The 22516-nt window shown below is 37.2% G+C and overlaps 1 protein-coding gene across 3 annotated transcripts in view; it reads right to left on the minus strand.

Moving 5' to 3' along the window:
• CFAP43 (cilia and flagella associated protein 43) overlaps positions 1–22516 on the minus strand; it is a 111529-nt gene that overhangs the window by 7224 nt on the left and 81789 nt on the right. For 2 of the 3 annotated variants that reach the window (XM_038578718.1, XM_038578719.1), the window contains 14 exons: positions 22384–22488; positions 21257–21373; positions 20137–20367; positions 18398–18604; positions 16477–16566; positions 16101–16181; positions 15344–15469; positions 13233–13352; positions 10920–11027; positions 8899–8985; positions 7255–7343; positions 5076–5289; positions 3833–3945; positions 2679–2838 (listed from right to left, as the gene is read on the minus strand). In XM_038578718.1, the coding sequence (XP_038434646.1) occupies positions 2679–2838; positions 3833–3945; positions 5076–5289; positions 7255–7343; positions 8899–8985; positions 10920–11027; positions 13233–13352; positions 15344–15469; positions 16101–16181; positions 16477–16566; positions 18398–18604; positions 20137–20367; positions 21257–21373; positions 22384–22488 (1848 nt within the window). The remainder of the gene's footprint in view (positions 1–2678; positions 2839–3832; positions 3946–5075; positions 5290–7254; positions 7344–8898; positions 8986–10919; positions 11028–13232; positions 13353–15343; positions 15470–16100; positions 16182–16476; positions 16567–18397; positions 18605–20136; positions 20368–21256; positions 21374–22383; positions 22489–22516) is intronic. The other variant, XM_038578720.1, reaches the window with a different exon arrangement.

The following is a 22516-nucleotide window of genomic DNA, read 5'->3' on the forward strand; positions in this document are numbered from 1 at the left end:
AAAGATATCATCTGGGCAAATTGTAATCAAAAGACAGCTGGGGTGCCTATACTAATATCAGACAAGCACATTATTTGCTGATAAGAGGCTAATGCTCTAGGAAGATATAGCAATTATAAACACATATATTTTAAGAAGAGAGCCCCAAAATATATGAAACAAAAGCCAATAGAATTGAAGAACTAGTTCCATAATAGAAAAAAAATTAGAGATTTCACCATCCCACTTTCAATAATGGATAGAACAAGTATATAGAAGATCAATAAGGGAATAGAGGATTTGAACACTATAAACTAATTAGACCTAAGAGACATACACAGAACACCACACTCAATAACAACAGAATACACATTCTTTGAAAGTGCAAATGGAACATTCTCAAATATAGACCATATGTTAGGTGATAAAATGAATCCTAATAGATTTTAGAAGAAATCTAGAAAATTTTGAAATAAGACAAAACATCTGTTCTGACCACAAGGGAATGGAACTAGAAATCAATAATAGAAGGAAAAGTGGAATATTCACAAATACATAGAAATTAAATAACACATTTTAAAATATAATAGGTCAAAGAAGAAATAACAGGGGATATTAGAAAATACTTCAACATGAATGAAAGTGAAAACATAACATGCCAAAACTTATGAGATGCATCAAAAGCAGTATTGAGAGGGAAATTTATAGCTGTAAGCATATATGTTAAAAAAGGAGAATGATCTCAAATCAATAATCTAACTTTATACCTTATAAGATTATTAAAAGAAGACCAAATTTAACTCAAAGCCATTAGAAGGAAATAGGAAGATTAGAAGAGATAAATGAAATAGAAAGTAGGAGATCAGAGAGAATAAATGAAACCAAAATCTTTTAAATCAAAATTGACGAATCTTTAGCTAGAATAAGGAAAAGGAGAAAAGACTCAATTTGCTAAAATCAGAAATGAAATTAAGGACATTGCTACTAACCTTACAAAATTCAATAAGAATATAAGAAAATACTGTGAACAATTGTATGCCAACAAATTAGATAAACCTAAATGAAATTGAAAAAGTCTAGAAACACGCAAACTATAAAATCTGACTCAAAGAGTAACAGAAAAATCTGAATAAACTATACTAACTAAAGACTGAAGCAGAATTTAAGAACCTCCCAACAAAATAAAAAGCCCAAGACCAGAAGACTCCATTGGTGAATTCTACCAAATATTCCAAGAAGAATTAATACCAATTCTTCTCAAACTCCTTGTAAAAATAGAAGAGGAGGGAAATACTTCCAAACTCATTTTACAAGACCAGCATTACTCCACAAGAAAAGAAAATTACAGGCCCATATTCCTGATGAACATAGATGCAGAAGTCCTCAATAAAATATTAGCAAACCAAAGCCAGCAGTATGTTAAAAGGACTGTATACAGATACACACACTCCTAGATATATGCTCAAATTGCTGAAAACTAAGACAAAGAGAAAATCTCAAAGGCAGACATATTACATTAAAAGGAACAAAGAGGGCAGCCCCGGTGGTGCAGCGCTTTAGCGCCGCCTGCAGGCCGGGGTGTGATCCTGGAGACCCAGGATCCAGTCCCACGTAGTCCCATGTCGGGCTTCCTGCATGGAGCCTGCTTCTCCCTCTGCCTGTGTCTCTGCCTCTCTCTTCGCTCTCTGAATGAATAAATAAATAAATCTTAAAAAAAAAAAGTAATAAAGATTTAAAAGTAGACAGTAGTCTGCTTGTTAGAAACTCTTAAGTCAGAAGAAAATGAACACCTTTAAAGTGAAAGGGATGAAAGAAGAGGAAAAACCCTGCCAATCCAGGGAACCTGGCAAACAATCAACAATGAAGGTGAATCAAAGACAATTTCAGATAAAGATAAACTTAAGAGAATTCATTACAGGCAGACTTGCAATTCAGTTAAAGGTTCTTTAAGCAGAAGATTACAGTACAAGACACACCATTTAATCCACACAAAGAAAGATCTCTTGACATAGTGAAAATGGAAGGAAATAGAAAACGCTTTTTTCTTATTTTTCATCACTCTAAATGATAATTATTCTAAAGCAAAATGATGGCAATGTTTTGTGGGCGTAGAGCGTTTGCATAAAGTAAAATATATGACAACATTAGTATGTAATTCCCACATAGTAAAAAATCTCCAAATATTTGGAAATTAAATAACACACTTCTAAATAGCCCATGAATCAAAAAAGAAGTTACATGGGAAATTAGAAAATATTTTAAATGGAAAGAAAATGAAAACACAAAATGTCAAAATTTGCATAATACAGCTAAAATGGTGCTTAGAGAGAAATTTATAACATTAAATACTTATATTAGAAAATAAGCAAGGTCTGAAATCAATTATATAATCTTATCTAAAATTAGGTAAGTAGACTGAGCTTAACAAAATGATGGCATATTAGATTGAACATTTAACTTTGTAGTTCTGAACTTTTTATACCTTAGAATCATCTGGGAGCTTTAAAAAATACTATGCCTAGGGGTGGGGCCTGGACACATTCATAAAGTTCTTTAGGTGATTCTAATATACAGCCAGGGTTAGGAATCACTGATTTAACTGAATGAAAATTATTTATCACAGAAATGGGAGAATAATGAACAAATTTGGTACAGCAGGTGGTATGTTGGCTTTCTTCTCCATTAAAAATGATAATTACCCGAATCACAGAATTCAAGTCTTCAATTATGCTCTTGTTGATGAGAATAGCATCAGGATACTCTAGTAATAACTGAAAATTTTCCAGCTCCACTTGTCCTTGTTTAAGGAGAATTTGGATTGTCAAATTCAACTGGAATCTCACTTTCTCCTCCTGCAATCTACATTGAAAAGACTTCAAAGTAAGTAGTTGTAATATATTTCAAATTTGACCTATTATCTGAGAACATAAAATTCAAACTTAATTTTCAGCTTAAATTTCAAACTTAAGCTGAAGGAAAACCTACTGGAGATTAATGCAGAACATCTTTTCCTGATGATGAGCTTTCTTGGAGGTCTTTATGATACCTCCTCTTGTTGCTATGAATAACACTTGGGCTGCTCAAAGAATGGTATGGGCAAAAATACATTAGTAAAGTTTTTGCTTTATGATTAAGAAAAGATTCATATAATTTTGGTTGCAAGTAGAAAAAATTGAGATGCTACCAAATATATTTATTAAAGTTCTGACTTTATGTATTGACTTCTGATATTTTATTAACAATGTTTAACCTGCATGCTACTTCTATGTATTTCTTGCTAAGTCCCATTCCTCCTTATAGTCTAGATCTGAGGATGATGTATAATGATGAATTTGGGAGCATCAGAGAACCATTTATCAAAGTGGTTGCAAATATGGAAGAAGTGAAGCAAGGACTTACAGCAGTATCCCAATCACTCAGCAAAATACAACAAAGCTCTCTTAAAAAAATATTAGCTGGTTCGTTGTCTACATGGGAACTTATTGGATGTCTGCTTAGTCTTCCACAGCGTTTTCTTGTGTGCCTTGAGCCCCAAAGTGCTGACTAGCAGGAACAAGGTCTTTGTATTTTTATGGGGAAGGAGCAGGTTAAAAATAGTAAGATTTTCCCAACACTTGCCTGTTTCTAATAAGAGCAATGGAACCCGTAGGTAAGTTCCATTCTGAAGTAAGGTCTTCTGTAACAAAATGCACTTTTTCAAATAGAATTTATAAAGCTCAGCAAGAGAGACCAGCCCATACCAGCTGTAAACCAGCAAGTAGGCTTTCTGCCCCATGACAACACAATCTAACTTAGTCCTAGACTTAGTCCTTAGACTCTGTGTGAATGTACATGAATGAAAGTTTCAAATTACACCGTGAGTTCATGGAGCACTTTTTCAATTTCCTGTTGCAACTTCTCATCATCTTCTGTTCTCCTCTGGAGGAAAGCCATCATTTCCATTAAGCCAGCCGCTTTCTGTTTTACCTAAAGGAACCAAACCACAAACATCTCAGAGCATATGGGGCTTTAGAAATAAAAGCAAACTAATTTTAAAGAACTTTAGAAAGCATACATGTTTTAACTTAGATACAAAGCTTTAGAAAGCCCATTTTTCTAGGAGATTAATACGAATTTAAATCCCTGCCATTATGTAATATAAGATACCTAAAACTTACATGGCACATTCCATGAATAATTTGAAAAATATTATATTTGCTTCTCACTAAAAAACAAATATGCAAGAAACTGTAATTTTCCTTATATCTTATCTTAAAATTTGTTCTTGTCATCTTAGATAAAATGATAAAATCATAGATTCCTCAGCAAAAATATGCCATGCTGATGCTTGTGGCACTGAATTTAGGGAATTTTGCGGAGAGGAGGCAAAGGGAGGTCAAGAAATAGCAAGAAGAAGGAATCTTTTCCCAATTAATACATTCTCAAATTATTACCTTTGCCACATTAAAAAAAGTATTCTAGCAAATGTAAAGTAGGTTCTAGTGAAATATAATTCTAATCTATGCTAAAAGGGATGAGGACAACTCAAGACCAGGGCAGAGAGAAGGGAAGTTGTATCTACAACAGTGCTGCCCAAGAGAAACACAAGAGCCATAAATGCGAGCCATGTATTTAATTTTCAATTTTGCTGAAGCCACATTATAAAAAGTGAAAGGAAATGGTGAAATTAATTTCACTAATATATTTTATTTGATACAATATATCCCAAACATTATGACTTCAACTGTAATGAATATAAAAAATATTGAGACATTTTCCATTCCTTTTTCATACTAAGACTGCTAAATCCATATATATTTTCTACTTATAACGTGTCTTAATCTGGCCACATTATTTCAAATAAACAGAAACCACATGTGCCCAGGGGCCACCATTTTGGACAGCATGGACCTATAAGTATAGACCTATACTTAGCCCTCAATACCTCTAAGGTTAATATTTTATCTCATCATTTTACTAACATTACTAACTACTATCCTAGCAGGAAAACCTAAATAATTAGAATTTCTGGAAGCATTGATCAACATAAACTATATATTTGATATTAGTACACTGAAATGAAATGAAATTGAATATAATAAAATGTTATTATATACCTTCTGCTCATTTTCCACTTTCGCTCGTCTGGTCATGCAGAAATGTTCCCAGACCGAAGGGTCCAAGCCTTCTGGCATGTTATTAATATTGTCCAAGTCATCCATGGCTTTCATCAACTGGGCAAATGTATCCTTACTCAATTTCCCAGATTCTGGTCTCTCTCCAAAAGGCACAATACTGGCTGTGTCTAAGTGAATTTTCTGTTTGTGAATCCTGGTATTAGCAATAAAAACCCATCAACCTTTCATATTCTCACACACAAGAAATCAATGTTAAATGATACAACTCTTAGCATCAGTACGACATTGCATGACACTTTCTTTTGGCAAGTGGAGGCTGGTAGGTGGATTATTCCAAAGAGAAAAGCATCCACTTTGACCTTCTTCCATACTTCTGGATGCTCAGAATGTGACCTTGGCTGGAGTATCGATGTCCTTAACTGTTGTCAGCACTGGCAGCTTTACCTGCACTAAAGAAGTCTCCCTTCCGTGTATTTTAAGAAGGCAAGTACATGCCCAAGAGGAGTGTGGATATTCCGTGGTTATGTCCCACATATCCTCTGCTAGTATCCTTGTTGCAGATGAGATTAGCCTGGAGTATTTCAGATATAAACTGAACTAGAGAAGCACCTTTAAAAATCTACATTAATAGAATAGTTTTGTTTCCCTGGGCTCTCGTTGGGAAGGAAAGAAATGTACAAAGATTTGTACTGGGCACTCACTATCAAGATGCTTTACAATATGCTGTGAGTTACTATTGTATCCTCTTTCTCTAGATGAGGGAAGTCTGGGAAGTCTGTTGATCCAAGACCCCAGGTCTGATAGATGATAGAGTTAGAAGCTAATTATGTTTGACAATGAAGCTTATAATTTTTCCACTGCTGCCTCCCAATATGTGGGAAGTGTTCCTTCTTTCTTCATTAAGACTTATTATGATTCACTCCTTTAAAAATAGGGAAACCAAGATATGAGGCATGTTCTAGATTGAATTTCCTGGATTGCATATAACCTGTTAAAGGTGAGAGAACGAGTTTGTATCTTAGACACAAATAAGCCTACACTTTTGTGACCAGTTCCATGATTTCTAGCTTACCTTTGATTGAGAATTATGGAAATTTGAGTTTGTAAAAATTTGGAAATATGTGAAATAAATTCTAATGCTACTCTCAGTATAAAATCCAGATATTTTAGGGGCAGCCCCAGTGGCTCAGTGATTTAGCACTGCCTTCAGCCCAGGGCCTGATCCTGGAGACCTGGGATTGAGTCCCGTGTCAGGCTTCCTGCATGGAGCCTGCTTCTCTCTCTGCCTCTCTGTATGTGTCTCTCATGAATAGATAAATAAAATCTTAAAAAAAAAAAAAAAGCCCAGATATTTTAGAACCCTTTTTGATAATGATTATTTTCAGTCATTTATACTGGCATTTTCCAAACTTTGTCATGAACACAATCACTTGAGATGTCTAAGTGGTCAAATATGTTTGGAAAATACTGCTTACTCTATTTTTTTTTTTTTTTTAAGAGAGAGAGAGCACAGGAGTGGGGCAGGGGAGGGGCAGCAGGAGAGAGAGAGGAAGAATTTAAGCAGGCTCCATGCTCAGCACTGAGCCTGACTAGGGGCTAGATCTTGTGACCCTGAGATCATGACCTGGGCAGAGATCAAGAGTCAGATGCTTAACTGATTGAGCCACCTCTCTATTTTTTATACATGGAGATCCAAAGGCCAAAAACAAAGAGAAATTCTTCAGTAAACTGCTTAACTTTTTCTTTTAACCTAGTATTTCCCCAAACTTATTTGTTCTGGAAGCCTTTTACATGTAATTCTAATTCATACTACAAGAGCGTCATATTTGCTAGTACAAATCTTGGGAAAAATTATAGATCTGTATGCCATCTATGTCTTAAGAGGAACTACTTTCATAGCACTATGATAGTACAGTGCTTACCTAGATACTTAGTTTTCAGAAAAATGAAATTATTTTTCTTCATTGCTTACTTTAAGATGTAAGAATAATCTAAAAAAACCCCTGAGTCATGATAAAGACACTTGAACATTTTCACACAAAAGATGTTATACTGAATATTTCCATCTAGTTGGGACTGAAAAAGCCAAAATCTAATAACACTCCTCTTCATTTATGAACTTTTTTTCTCAAAAAATGATAGCAAAGAAGAAACAAACCTTGGTCGGCGTTTAAAAAGTTTGTAGAGTATATCCACCTGATGACTGGGAATTTCAGAAAATTCTTTTTTAAAGCTGCGATCCAGAACCTAAGAACAGACATATCATTGCTTGGATTGCAACTTTGTTCAGAAGCCCTTTCTTTAGAGATGTGTGGGAAATATCAGAAAGGGAGACAGAACATAAAGACTCCTAACTCTGGGAAACGAACTAGGGGTGGTGGAAGGGGAGGAGGGCGGGGGGTGGGGGGCAATGGGTGACGGCACTGAGGGGGGCACTTGATGGGATGAGCACTGGGTGTTATTCTGTATGTTGGTAAATTGAACACCAATAAAAAATAAATTTATTAAAAAAAAAGAAGCCCTTTCTTTGTTGACAATACTCTTCAAAATATAGGGTTGAATGACTTTGTTTTAAAAAATCCATGAAAATTTGATTTATAAAGTAGACTTGTTTAAGGGTGATCACTCACTATACAAGGATTTATCAAAGATTCATTTTGAATAGGAAGTACCTCTGTGAATTATAAATATTATTTCATATAAGGTTCTAGAAATCATTCAGAACTAAAATTTAACAAAATAATACCCGTATGCAAAATATGCAAGGTATTCTATTCTATTCTATTCTATTCTATTCTATTCTATTCTATTATGTTTTTCTATCTTATTCTTTTACATTATAAAACTACTCATCATACATATGATCCAGTAATTCAACTACTGGGTATTTACCTGAAGAATATGAAAACACTAATTCAAAAAGATACATGCACCCCTATGTTTACCACAGCATTATTTACAATAGCCAAATTTTGGAAGCAACACAAGTGCCCGTCGATAGATAGAAGGATAAAGACGATGTAATATGTGTATATTACATCATATATACGTGTGTGTGTGTATATATATATATATATATATATATGTAAATATATATGTTGGAATATTTACTCAGCCATAAAAAGAATGAAATCTTGCCATCTGCAAAAAACACAGATGGACCTACAGAGTATAATGCTTAAGTGAAGTAAGTCAGTCAGAGAAAGGCAAATATCCCATGAATTTAAGAAACAAATGAACAAAGAAAAAAAGAGATACACAAAAAACCATACTCTTAAATATAGAGAATAAACTGATGGTTACCACAGGGGAAGTGAGAAGGGAGATTAGGTGAAATAGGTAATGGGGATTAAGAGTACACTTTATCATGTGTAATATATAGAACTAAGTAATACATAGAATTGTTGAATCATTACATTATACATCTGAAACTAATATAAGACTATACACTAATTATACTGGAATTAAATAAAAAAAATTCTGGTCATTGTCTACTAACTTGATTTCTTGACCAACTAGTGAGGACTGCAACTTAAAGTCTGAGAAGCCCTAAGGTCTTGGTGACTTCTCTCTCTCTTTTGTACAAGAGAAAATTTAAACCAGAGAAATTTATAAAAATTTATTTTCCACAGTGATTATCAGAAATAGCAATGGCTCAGAATGAAATTCACTGATAACTGAGAATTATAAGCGGGGGGCGGGGGGAATCTATGAGGAAATTAAATTATATCCCTGTGAATCTTCCCCAAATCTAAGCAGCATCTCTACTGCATTGGTAAGTGGGTAACATAATAGCTCTCACTTTATCTTCTGCCAATAAGTTGTCATAGTTTTCCTTGTACACATCAAGGTCTTCTCTGGATTTCTGGATGGCCTCTGAAGACTGGTTCTATAATAACATCAAGAATAGGTCATTGGAACTGAGTTTTTCAGGATAAACAAAAATATTGGGGATGCTAAAAATTAGAAATTTCCTAGTACAAGATAAATATGTCAGTGTAATATCCATTATAGATAACATAGCAGAAAGTTAATCAATTGGAGACTTTGAAAGAACAAACATCTAATCACCTGTTTCTAAGTACAGCCCGCTATGTGAGTGTGTGACTATGGAGCAGAGAAGTATGATGATAAAACTGCAGTCTTGGGATTCATATGGGCCTGGCTTCTGACAGACTGAATATATAAACAGGCAATGGCCAGACCATATATACAAATAGAACTCTGACCCACAACCCATGTAGCAACTAGCCAGGAAACCAAACCATATCCTCAGCAGCAATCAGTCCCAGACTGTCAGGATTTGATTAATAACTTTCAACTTTCCTAATTTTTGCCACCATTTCCGGCTTAGGACCAAACAGAGAAAGCTGAATATGCTCCGCAAATTAATCACATAGGTTGCCTGTCTTCTAATTAACTTGCCCCTGACTTCCTTGTGCCAACAACTTATTATTTTTTTAAGACTTTATTTCACAGAGAGAGAGAGAGAGAGAGCAAGTGAACACCTGTCCGGGGCGGGGGGGGGGGGGGGGGGGGGCGGGGAAGGGGGCAGGGCAGTAGCAGAGGGACAGAGAGAAGCAGACTCCCTATTGAGCAGGGAGCCCCATGGAGCTTGATCGCAGGACCCCAGAATCACGACCTGAGTCGAGTGCCCTTTCATGCCAACGATTTCTAATCAGGGTGCATCTGAAGCTCTCTCCTCATTCCATTATAAAGCTTTCCCAACCCCCTGCCTACCTTTGAGAGTCTGCCAAATACAAGTGATGGTGGCCGATTCCTTATTATATGTATCAAGCTCTGAATAAGCATTTCCAAGTCTTGCTGTTTCAGATTCTAATGGGTGACTTAGACATGTTAGTAGCCTCTCTAAGATGGTCTCCTCACTTCTGGAAGAACTCCAGTACCTTGCAAGGTTGCTATGAATAGGGCTGCATTCAGAAGGTGCTTTGCATATGCTATTTAATGGGCTTTTAGCAAAAACTAAGTTCATATGCCATATATATGATACTTTAAATCATTCATTTGTAAATATTCTTTATTAATACTACTAATAAAAAATGACATCTTTAAAAATTATGTGACAAGCATTTTGCATTCATTGTGTCTTTAATGAAACATATCTATTCGTGCTATTTACTAGAGTTTTCCAGAATATGACAGCTTTTCATTCTATAAGCTAACATGTTACTTACATGTTCAGCAAACCTTAGGGTTCCAAGTGATCCAGGGAGAACGATATCCCCAGAGAGGAGCTTACAAAGAGCTTAAAAGGTTATATGTTCTGTCCAAGGTCCCACAGTCCCACAGCCAGCCAGTGGTTAAAAGTACGTCCTTTCAACCATGAAGCTATATTGTCTCATTTTATAAAATCATATGTTATATGAAAGTCTCATGATTCTTTTGAGTAAATTATTACAGATGCAGAATCATATAACTTCCTGCATGAACAGATAAGAGCGGGTGCTTTCACCTGACCCTGGAGCCAAGTCCTTGACAGGGAGCCAAGGAACACATGCAGCTGAGAGGTATGTGAAAGGAAGGAAGGGTCTAGGTGTGTGAGCTCTTGTTTTTTAAAAAAATATTTACTTGAGAGAGCAAGTGAGCATGAGCAGGGGGAGGAGCAAAGGGAGAGGAACAAGATGACTCTGTGCTGAGTGCAGAGTCTGATTCAGGATCGATTCCAGGACCCCAAGATCATGACCCCAGCTGAAGGCAGGTGCTTTACCCATTGAGCCACCCAGGTGCCTCTGAGAGCTTGTTAAACAAGGAGCATGTCTATTAGAAAATACTTGTACTCAAGCTATCAAATACTATTCTTACTTTCTCCTCCTGCTTCCTTGCAAGGTAGTTGTTCAGAAATGCTTCTCTGGAGTTTATTTCTTCATCCAACAGTAAAGAATATACAAGATTATTTATTTTCAATTCCTCCTGTAGAAACATTTTAACAGGTGGAGAAAATGATCACTATGTCTATTTGAGAAGGGATTTTTTTAAAAAAGATTTTTATTTATTGTTTGACAAGGGAGAAGAAGCAGGAGGAGTGGCAGGCAGAAGGAGAAGGAGAAGCAGACTCCTCTTGAGCAGGGAGCCTGATGCGGTGCTTGATCCCAGGACCCCGGGATCATGATCTGAGCCGAAGGCACATGTTCAACTGACTGAGCTACCCAGGTGCACTGAGAATGGATTTTCTACTGAGGGTCAGACTGGACTCTCATCAAACAGGTTTACAAATAAGAGAAATCCTTTTTTTTTTTTTTTTTTAAGAGAAATCCTTTTTAAGAAAAAGGAAATACAGACTGAGGCACCAACTACTCAGTTATTTTACCTTTTTCCTTATAAGATAAAACATATATACTGAAAGATACATAAGACAATGTATAGTTTAATGAGTTATTGCAAAGGGAAACACCCTTGCATTTACTACACTGTTCGGGAAATAGAACCTTCCCATCCCAGAAGCCCTCTTATGTGTGTCCCCTTCACAATCTTAAGCCCAGTGATAACCACATTCCTGACATTCACAGTAATCACTCCCTTGTGTTTCTTTAAGGTTTTATCACCCAGGTATAGCTCTCTAGACACAATAGCATAACCTGCCCATTAAAAAAATTGTCACATTTTGGGATCCCTGGGTGGCGCAGCAGTTTGGCGCCTGCCTTTGGCCCAGGGCGCGATCCTGGAGACCCGGGATCGAATCCCACGTCAGGCTCCTGGTGCATGGAGCCTGCTTCTCCCTCTGCCTGTGTCTCTGCCTCTCTCTCTCTCTGTGTGTGTGACTGTCATAAATAAATTAAAAAAAATAAAAAAAAATTGTCACATTTAAAAAATCTCTTATAATCCATTGGTTCCCTTCCACCTCTTTCCTCTCTTCACATTTATTTGTAGTTTTACCTTGTCTGGGTTTTGCTATCTGCATACATAATGGTGAGTTCCTCAGTATCCTTCATCTCATGTGCTTTCTGAAAACTGGCAGCTGATCAGAGGCTTGATCAGACCCATGTTTGATTCTTTTGGCAATACTGTAGGTGATACTATGTTCTTTGATCAGGACACAATAATATTAGGGTGTCTGCCTTTTTTGTTAGTAACTGTAGACACTCCATATCTAGGTCCATTATCTATGAAGAGTTGCAAAATGGTGGTATTCTATTTTTATTGTTCCCTTTTCACTTACTAAAATTCTTTTATAAATAAACAGATGCCTCTCCTTGTCTGCAGTATAGTTACCTAGTGGTACAGTTTATATAGGAAGGCAGAATCAATACATGATGCTTTCCCTTTATCAGTTTTTACATAATAAATTGGCTTTTATCCTCTGAAGGTGAACGATAGGCATTTTTCTTTTTAAAATATCACCAATTCACAAATTTAAACAACTTTGGTAGATTTTAGTTAGTTGCAATGATTATCATTTGTTGAATCTATTTTTTTTTTTTTTTTTAATTCATAAGAGACACAGAAAGAGAGAGAGGCAGAGACCCAGGCAGAGGGAGAAGCAGGCTCCATGCAGGGAGCCCGATGTGAGACTCGATCCTGGGACCTCAGGCATTAAACCACTGAGCCACTCAGGGATCCTTCCCTCAGAATTTAAAGGCTTCCCTCTTTGGTTTTCTTGCTTCTAGTTACTGTACACTTCATTTATATTCCTACTGCTGAATCAGATTAAACCAGATTTTTCATTGGATTTTTTGGGGCAGGTAGATTATTCATGTATTTAAGACATAGTATGAGCCTAGCCCTTTGCTAGTTGCTGAAGATACAGGGATGAAAAAGACAGACTTCAAGGAACTTACAGTTTTGGGAGCATTAAAAAGTTATCTAATGTAAATTGAAATTCAGTTGCAGTAAGTAACAGAAAGTTAAAGAGTTGAGCATATACTGGGAAGCTCTAACCTAGTCTGAGGAACTGGCCTGTGAGCTGGGACTTGACAGATGAGTAGATGCAGGCCAGGAGGCAGAGCTGGGAGGAAGGGGCATACTGGTGTGGTCAGGGTACCAGAGGAAGAAGTGTGGCAGGTGAGGCTGAAGCAGGACCACGGTGCCAGAAAGGGTGTTGGTCTTTTTCCTAAGAACAAAGAGAAGCCCTGGAGGCTCCTTAAAAGAAAAGGTCGTGTAACTAAAGCTTTTATTTACCTGGTTAACAACCATTTCTGCCTTCACTCTTCTTTCAAAGAGTCTTTTCAAATGTTCATCAAAATTCTGTGTGCTTTCTTGAATGGAGTTTTGAAGTTTCTTCATTTCTGCTTCTAACGACTGAAAGGAAGCCAATCGCAAAGTTAACATTTAGGAAAATCAAATGGTCCAAGGAAGGGGTGTTCACATTTTGCTGCAAGGGAGGGGCTGGGGAAGAACAGGCCTTGTGAAGTGTCCTGGGCCCTCTACCCTCTTCAACCAGAGATGTTCCACTTGGATCTGTTTAATGTATTGTGAGTCTGAGATTTTTGCTTTAAAAAGATTATACTAGGAAAAAAAAAAAGGAAATAACTGGTCATGGCTAATGGTGCAGGCAGAGATAAGCCTAGTAAAACAAACCACAGCAGGGATCCCTGGGTGGCGCAGCGGTTTGGCGCCTGCCTTTGGCCCAGGGCGCGATCCTGGAGACCCGGGATCGAATCCCACATCAGGCTCCGGGTGCATAGAGCCTGCTTCTCCCTCTGCCTGTGTCTCTGCCTCTCTCTCTCTCTCTCTCTCTCTCTGTGACTATCATAAATAAATTAAAAAAAAAAAACACATCACAGCAAATCTTTCTAGAAAATTCTGACTTCCTCCTTAAGACAGAAATTTCCAGGTACACAATCTGGCTCTAAAAAATAATCTTGATTTTTTTTTTTTTTAAGCCATGACCTATCTTAATGGAAGTTTTTAGATTTTAAGGAAAAAAAGACTGAGTATGTAGATATATAGGTAGAGACAGAGATAGAAACATACATTAGATATAGGCGGATACAGACATAACACATATACTTGTTCTTGTTTTCAGTATATGTTGTCTCCAAAATAACTGTATCAGGGGAAAAAAGTCCCACCCACTCTGTCTACCTGCCCCCCCTTTTCTGAGATTCCACCAAGATGCAGAGCTAAGCACACAGTAGGTAAGTAGAAAGCTATAAATTTATATTTATTTTTAAAAATATTTATTTATTTATTTAAGAGAGAGAGAGAGAGAGAGCCCCTATCCAAGTGGGGGGAGGGAACTAGAGTTTGCGCTGAGAAGGACCCAATAAAGACTAAGGTCATTAGAGGGAAAGCGGTCAGTGTATTTTCTCTCCCCACTGCATGGTGCAGGTGCAGAAAACGCTGACTAGGGCTTTAGTCAAGGCGGGCTTTTACCCACTGAGGACGACCAAGGAGCAGGGAGGTGAGAGTGTAGGCAGCAGACTATTTCACAACACAAGACCAAGGAACAAATGCCACCACCTAGACTCCCTAACTGCTTGAAATTTTTACTGCATTCAAGACTGATCATTTTGGCTTTTCTGCAAATACTATCTTTGGATGAAATGTTAGAGCACTGTTAGAGGTTTGCAGTGAATAAAAATGGGAATAGGGTAACAATAGGTTCAAAGAAGTTGCTCATGAGATATAGCTACTATAAAGCTGACGAAGTGTCCTGCCTCCAACGATGGCATGATTTTACCTTCTTCACAGAGTAATAGATATTTTTATCTGTACACCATCAGCTTTTATATCTCTATTATAATTGTAAGCAATTTTAATGTGGGAATGTTTCTTTGTGATGCAAAGAGATAACGGTAGGAGAACTACCTTGCAAATATCTCAAGTGAGAACTGTAAAGTATTTGCTATTGATTGTCCTTCTTCTGTCAAGTCCTCTCCTTGGGATTGAGAAGACATCAAGCAGGAGTTATTACTGAACTCAAACAGATATAGAAGACACAGAGTAGTGCCTAGAACATACTCTAAGGGATGTTCTTAAACATTTGAACAATGAATGGAGGACCAAATGAATTGTAACAATGTGGGAAATGTTGAAATCAACAAGAACTTAAAAAGAAAACAAAGTGACTGTTGCAATATATTCTTTTTGTTTCTTTTTTTCTTTTTGTTTCAAATTGTGCTAACTCTTCAAATTTATTTCTACCCACTTCCCCAAGTTCTCTTGAAAATTTAGGCTGAAACAGTATTCTTAAACTACTAATGACACTGAGGGAATCTTTTCACTTAATTTGAAAAGATATTGAAACAAAACCTTGGTAGGGTTTATTAATTCTTTGCTCCTCTGACCTTTCTATACTTATCTCTTTCTTCATTTAACTCTTTGACTTTCTTCTCATAGTCTTTGAATTGTTTCCTCTCCTCTTCAGACCACAGAGTATCAGCTTTTGCCATGAAAGGAGGTTGAGGAATCACCTGAAGATGAAATGGAAAGCATACTCTGTGGCTCAAACATAAATACAGCAGTATGGTAAAAGTTCAGAGTTATCATTACAGTTAAAAAAAGGAACCCTTTAAAAATAGTATATAGTTCTTTATAGATACAGTTTTTCACATTGGCAAGACAATAGCCTGACACTTTGATTAAAGGATATGAAAAAGTTACAACTATTTTTCTGTGACATAAGTGAGGATGGGTAATTTGGGATGTACAGAGACTCTTAGGTGACAGGTTCAGAGATGTGTGTTGAGATTTTCAAAACTAGAACTACACCTGAGCTCCAGAAACACTTATGACAGAAATCAAAGGGAATGTTTCTTGTTCAGAGAATTACAGATGCAACGTTATCACTGCTTTTTATAGAGACCAAAACCACTATGGTTGCTTGTTTTTGTTCTTTTATCTGCTTTATGTAAGATGGGGAAGCAAGCCTGGGGTTTCAAATTTCTTATTTGTCCAATGTGGTATGTTTATGAGGTCCTGGGAGGTTGTATATTTGTTGCTGTAGAATTTCTAAAACTTGGGTTAATATAGACAAGAACAATCAAATTTGAGTAGCTCTCTCTACCCTGTTCCACCTTCCATAAGAATGTCCAGAAATCTTACCATTTTCAAAATATCTTCCTTCTTGACTTCCAGGACTCCGCCCATCATGTCCATCAGGGCTCGGCGCCTTGTGTCGGGACCCTGGAAAAGAGCCAGGGTCAGGGAGGGCAGCTGAGACAGAGATCTGGCCCTCTGGTGGCACCAGAGGCAGACACCTATCCAATGTTAGAATGACTGCATTTAGATTTGGGGAGGGTGGTGAGTGGTATGGAGAGAAGAGGAGAAGGAAGCCACTGAGATTCCAGGGACCTCTGACCATGACAAATGTCTTGATGTGTTTCTATAGTGGAGTAAAGTACAAGACTATTCTACCAAATTAGCAACAAGTATCCCTAAAGAAAGAGGGTCTTAGGTACATTTGAGCAAAACTGCATACCTGTGTCAGAAGCTGTTGCTCCATCTCATGGGTCATGGTCAATTCTGCTCTGCCTTTTAGCCACGGATTAAGAGTTTTCTGAGCTGCAATCTGAACAAGAAAATGTAGTTTTCTGCTGTTATTTTTACAAAATTTAAACCAAACCTTCCTTCCACACAAACCAAGGAAGAGGTTAGAAAGTATGAAGAGAATAAAGGAACCATCCAGGTTTCCTATCTTGGAATAAAGATGAGATCTAAAGAGGATTGAAAAAATCAATCATAACTTCTATATTAACTCTCACAGCTCTTCTCCATTACTAAAGAGATTATAGCAGGGATCTGATTTAGACTAGGGTGGCAAGAGAGGGGTTCAAAGGAGTGTCTTCTAAGCTAAATTCTGTTGGATGAGGGCCCTGAAAGGTCAATAGCTTGGAACATTCAAGCAATTATGGGAATGCAAATGTGGCCAGCCCAGAGCAAGTAGTGAGAGCAGCTGAAGAGGAAGGGGGCTGTGGTAGGCAGTCACAAAGGGACTTGCTATCTGAAGAGAAATGAGCAGCCGCTGCAGGGGTTTAAGCAGGGGAAAGATATCATAAGTTTAGCTTGTAACAAGATCACCCTCCTGATGTAGAGGAGATTACAGAAGAAGCAAGTGTAGTGAAGTTAAATTATGCACATACAAGAACTGTCCACAGCAGGATTATCAGTGAGAGCTGCAGAGTGAGGTCCTTGTTATTACTGTGCTCCAGAGTTTTAGGTTGGCAAGAGTCTGGTTCTGGAAGAAATGATTTCCTTAAGCAAGTACAGTAGACTGTAGAGATAAGGATGTACTCTGAAGGATAAAGGTTTGGGTTCAGATTCCAACTCTGTCACTTACTAACATTGTAACTGTGGTCAAGCTACTTAATCTCTCTGTGCCTCAGTTTCCTTATCTGTAAAATAGAGGTAATAGTAGTACCTATCTTATAAGGTCTTATAATGATAAATTAGTCTCCATCTACCTAGGGCACTTAGAACTGTATCTGGCTTTTAATAGGGACTGAATAAGTGTTTGCTATTATTTCTAAGCAATACTATTACCTTTTTTGTCCCAAAGCAGTCACACTTGTTTCATATGAGCAAGGACTTTTAAAAAATATTTTCTAGTATTTCTTATGTTTTAGAAGTAAAATATGGTTATATTTAAATTGTTTTATTTAAGCATTTACTTGTAACCACCTCTAGCCAAACACCTTTTAAGAAGGCTGACCAGTGGGGTACCTGGGTGGGGGCTGTTGGTTAAATGTCTCACTCTTGATTTCTGCTCCAGTCATGATGTCAGGTTGGTGAAACTGAGCTCCATGTTGGCCTTTGAGCTAGTCGTGAAGCCTGCTTTAGATTTTCTCTCTCCCTCTGCCCCTCCCCACCCCTCTTAAGAAAAAGAAAGGCTGACCATTGAACCCCCTTTCTCTGGGATCCATACTGCCTTAATGACCCAGATAATTACTGGAGTTTTGTTAGCCTCTCTCCCACAGTGTGACCCAAACTTTTTTGGCTCTGGACCTAACCGGGTCAGATGAGATATTGGGACCAAGAGATTCTAGCTTAGACCAGTTGTCCACTTGGGTGAGGAGAAGTAAAGTAGAAACTGCTAGAGGAAGGTAAAATGCAGAAATAAGTAAGCTAAGAGAAAAAGAAAGTGGACTTCTTGATTCCCCACAAGGTTCAGTCTTTGGTCCCTGCTTCTTTCTAGGCTTGACATCCAAATCTTCCTTAGATTCCATAGGATTCCGAAAGAAATTCTCATTATTGCTGAAGCAATATCAACATTTTTGTTTCTTGTGACCGAGAATACCACCTGATACAGTCGCTTCCAGTAGTGCCCATGAGGAGATGAATATGAAAGAACTCGGGAGAATGTCCTGAGGGAAGAGGCAAGGGATGATGCAGCTAGCCAGTACCTCTTTGTTTTCCACAACGAGGGTTCTCTCTGGCTTCTCACAATCATCAAATTCTGGTTGCCAGACCACTTCTTCCAAGTCCAGATCTAAAATAATTTCTTGAATCCTTACATTTTTTTCCTTCACACGTGCAACTTCAAACTCTTTTTGTTTATATGCAGCATCAAACTCATGGTTGAAAGCTGTTTTTACTTTGTAAATGACATCCTAGAATATCAATGTGACACTGAGAACACATTGCATGTTATAGATCTTTACTGGTAACATGGTCTTACAGTTTTAATTTTCCTTCAAAATCACCTTATAAATCATCAAGAAGTTAATATTTCTAAAATACAGTTTATAGTAAGTCATTTATTGGATCAATAATCCACAGCCACATCCTATCATGGGTAAGATTAAGGCAATAGCCTTAATTGCAATCTACTTTCTGAAATGTAAACTATAACTCAATTTGCAGGTATGTTGATAAATGCTGAAGCAGGTGACGGATACCTGGAGATCTTTGGGCTATTCTCCCAACTTTTGTATATGTTCTAAAAAATCCATCATAGAATATTTAAAAAGCAATATGTGGTATTTAAATTGGGAAATGAGTTTTCTTTGAAACTGTGTTTGGGGGAGATGTGGTAAGGAAAGGATGGCCTATAGAGATTGGACAATTTCCCAGAAAAGCACAACAACACAATATTTTTCCTCTATATAGTCAGGTCATTCTCAGGTAGGAAGGGGACCTAAGTGGGCTAGCCAGATCAACCAATTGCCCAGGTGGCAGTGGGTTCAATTGGATTGCTCCCACCTGTGCTACTGAGTGGAATGATGGTCAACTCAAAGTAGCCTTTATTTTACCATCAGTGTTCAGTCTATATATCTATCCTACTGAAGATGAAGCCATAAAAGTAGGTAGAAAAATGAACTTAACAGCTGACACCAGAATTTCTCTTAGGCTGAAATTTACCTTCTTGTAGGGAAATGCCTTAATTGAACAGCAGAAAGGTGAGACACCGAGGGCATGGGTCAGCAAAAGCTGAGCAACAAAAGTGATATAAATGCACAGGAATTTCAGGGCTTAGAGGAGGGGAAGAAAAGAGAAGAGAAGAGAAAAATAGGAAGAGAAAGCAGAGTATCAGGATAGGAGGTTGGAACTCAAATTGCAGATTTGGTTGGAGGACTTTTAGGAATAGGAACTGACAACATTAAATTTTGAACCATCCACATTGGTGCAATCTCAGTCACTGGATTTTTAAAAACTTTTGGTAGGTATATGTATTCTGAGACTGACTTGTTCAGTGGAGAGTAAGGAATAGTATCTTAGAGCTTGTAGGATGCTGTACCTTATTCCTGAGACCCACAAGAAAAGTTATGGAAATCTTAGAAAATGGTATTTCCTTGGATTAAGGGGATAGATAAGCAATCATATCTTGATCTTACAAGAGGTCCTAATGGACATCTGAGTTACCTAGAAGACGGCTTTCAAGGATCACATTTATCTTTAAGCTTACGGAAGATATAAGTAGATGAATGGTTTGTTTGTGGCAGAAAATGTTATCATAGAACCCAGGCCAAATAGATGAAAGCAACTCTTGTACACAAGTTCTGTTTGAATAACATGGACACTAGCCATCTGGATGTACCTTAACGACATCATTTGACTGGCATTAGATTTCAATTTGAACTTTTACAGGAAGCCTCATGGGGCGTTTTAGAGATTTTAGAGGATAAAGAAGAAATTCACTTACTTTCAGTAATATAATTTGGTTGATTTTCTCCTCTCTGGAATGAAGTTCCAATTGGCTTGACAACAAAGAGGCATGTACCCCAAAATCAGTACTCAGACTGCCAAGCAGGTAATTGGGCAAGTTGGCATTTTTTACTGCTGTATCTTCTTCTTCCTCTTCTTCATCCTCTTCTTCATGATGCTTTTTAGCCAAGGTGATTGTAGACTGAACCTCTACAATTTCCTTCCGTAACTAAATATAGAAAAAGGTGAGACAAAAGTTATGCAATAACAAGAATTCTCTAAAGGGCGATTTTGCAATGACTTAATTATTTCAGTCATTTTAGATGTTAAATTATCTTGCCAACAACTGAATTCAAAGTGATGGATGGAACATGAAACTCATGCAGAAGAGTTAAGCTCTGGAAACTGAGAAACTGGATAAGTCAGAAGAGTGAAAATTGCCCTTGATACTATGTAATATTTATATTTCTGTCAGGATGACAGCTACTTGTAAATATTTTGAATCTTTCTTGGTACCTAAACATTTAAAAATATATCTTCTTTTCATGTTTACAAAGAAACTTATTCACATAGGACTGGTGAGTATCTGTTAAGAATTAAGTATCTTCACTTATGTTTCAGGAAAAGAATGGATGCAAGATTCTGGCGAAACTACATTGATGGGGCAGTGTTTCTCTAGCAGTCTGAAAGAGATTGTTGCTGCTTTGAAACAAACAAAAAGCTGGAATTGCTCCAGGAAAACCATAATTCTACCAAAACAGATACTTGTTCATCTTTGGTCAATTATTTAAAAATATAATTCCTCATGATAAAAGAAGATAAAAAGGTAGGGTAGATAAAGACAACTTCTGACCAGAACAAGAACAAAATCTCAAATCTCATTTTTTAAAAGTATGTCCTCCTACTTGAGGGCTAGTCAGTATTGTATAAGATTATAGGCTTCTTGATTTACCATGAAGATTTATCTCCTATATTTATTAAAATATATTCTACAAATGAACAAGGAATGAAAATATAAACAGTTTCTAAACTTAAATTGTATCCTAACTCAAATCTGTATGGAGATCCTAAAATAAAACACATTTCTTATATAAACACATATATATTTAAAATTGTACTTTAAGACACTCTGTTTCAATCTTCTTTTGCCACAAAACTCTCTTTAATTCTTTCAATTCTTCATCTGTGCGTTCTTTCATCGGAAAGTTCTCAACCACGTAGGGCATGTGAAAGCACTTGGAAAAACAAAAGCAAGATGAGATAAATTCATTTGTAGTACAATTGTGTGTATCAGAGGTGGAGTGAGGGATATTATTGCCGATCAAAATTAATTCACAGGTCATCATGCATGAGTGAAATTGACAGTGGGAACTTTCTTTAAAATAAAATAATGTACATCATTAGCACCGGTGTAAACTTTAGGTAGAAATACTGTACTTTTGTAAGGGATTTATTTCTAGAGCAGTGGTTCTCAACTAGGAATGATTTTACTTGCCCTGTTCCCGTCTTCCCCAGCCCTGCAAGGGCAGTTGGCAATGTCTGGACATATGTCTGATTTTCACTAATGAGAGTTTTGGATGCTACTGAGGCCTAATAGATAGAGGCCAAATCCATAAGACAATCCATAAGACAGCCCCCACAGCAAAGAATTGACCAGCCCAAAATGTGCCTCTCTTATGAATAATACTTAATCACAAATACGTAGGGTGGCCATATATTTCATTATCCAAATGAGAGGGGCAGCATATTTGAAAGTGAGAAGAGTGCTCTTAATTATTATTCTAGGACCACAGGCATAGGCTGGGCCTTCTGGTCACCCTACACAAAGAGGGAAATTGTGTTGGGAGGAATCTCAGTGAAAAAGGATTAAAAAACAGACATATAGAGGATGCAGGTAGAACTGTAACCAGTATTGTGTCTAGTTTTCGATCTGTGTGGAATGCGAGTGAAATGGCCTTTTGGAAGAGATAGATCGGAAGAATGAATGCAGGTAGTTCATAGGGAAAGAGAAAATCTCAAGAGACTGCTGGTGTGGAAGCTTACAGGAACTGAGCAGAGAGGAAAAAAGGATAACAAGAGAAAGTTGTGCAACTAGTGGAATTCGGTACAAGGAGGGCAAAGCATGCTCTGACTGTTTTTCCATGTATGCACTTTCTTAAAATTATTTAAAAATTTTTTCTGCCATGAGACTTTCAATGAAAATTCTCATCAGCTAAGGTGCTAGGCCTGGAAATATGTCTGTTACCTTAAGAGCTCGACCTTTCACAGCCATCGAGTTCCAGCATTCTTCTTTAATAAGTTCAGCCAAATAGGCCTTGGCGAGGTTATGCATCTCTGCATCTTTTCTTATCTTGTAGAATGTCGATGAAGGGGAATAA

Source organism: Canis lupus, chromosome 28 (genome assembly GCF_011100685.1).
Source record: "Canis lupus familiaris isolate Mischka breed German Shepherd chromosome 28, alternate assembly UU_Cfam_GSD_1.0, whole genome shotgun sequence".
Lineage (NCBI taxonomy): Eukaryota > Metazoa > Chordata > Mammalia > Carnivora > Canidae > Canis > Canis lupus.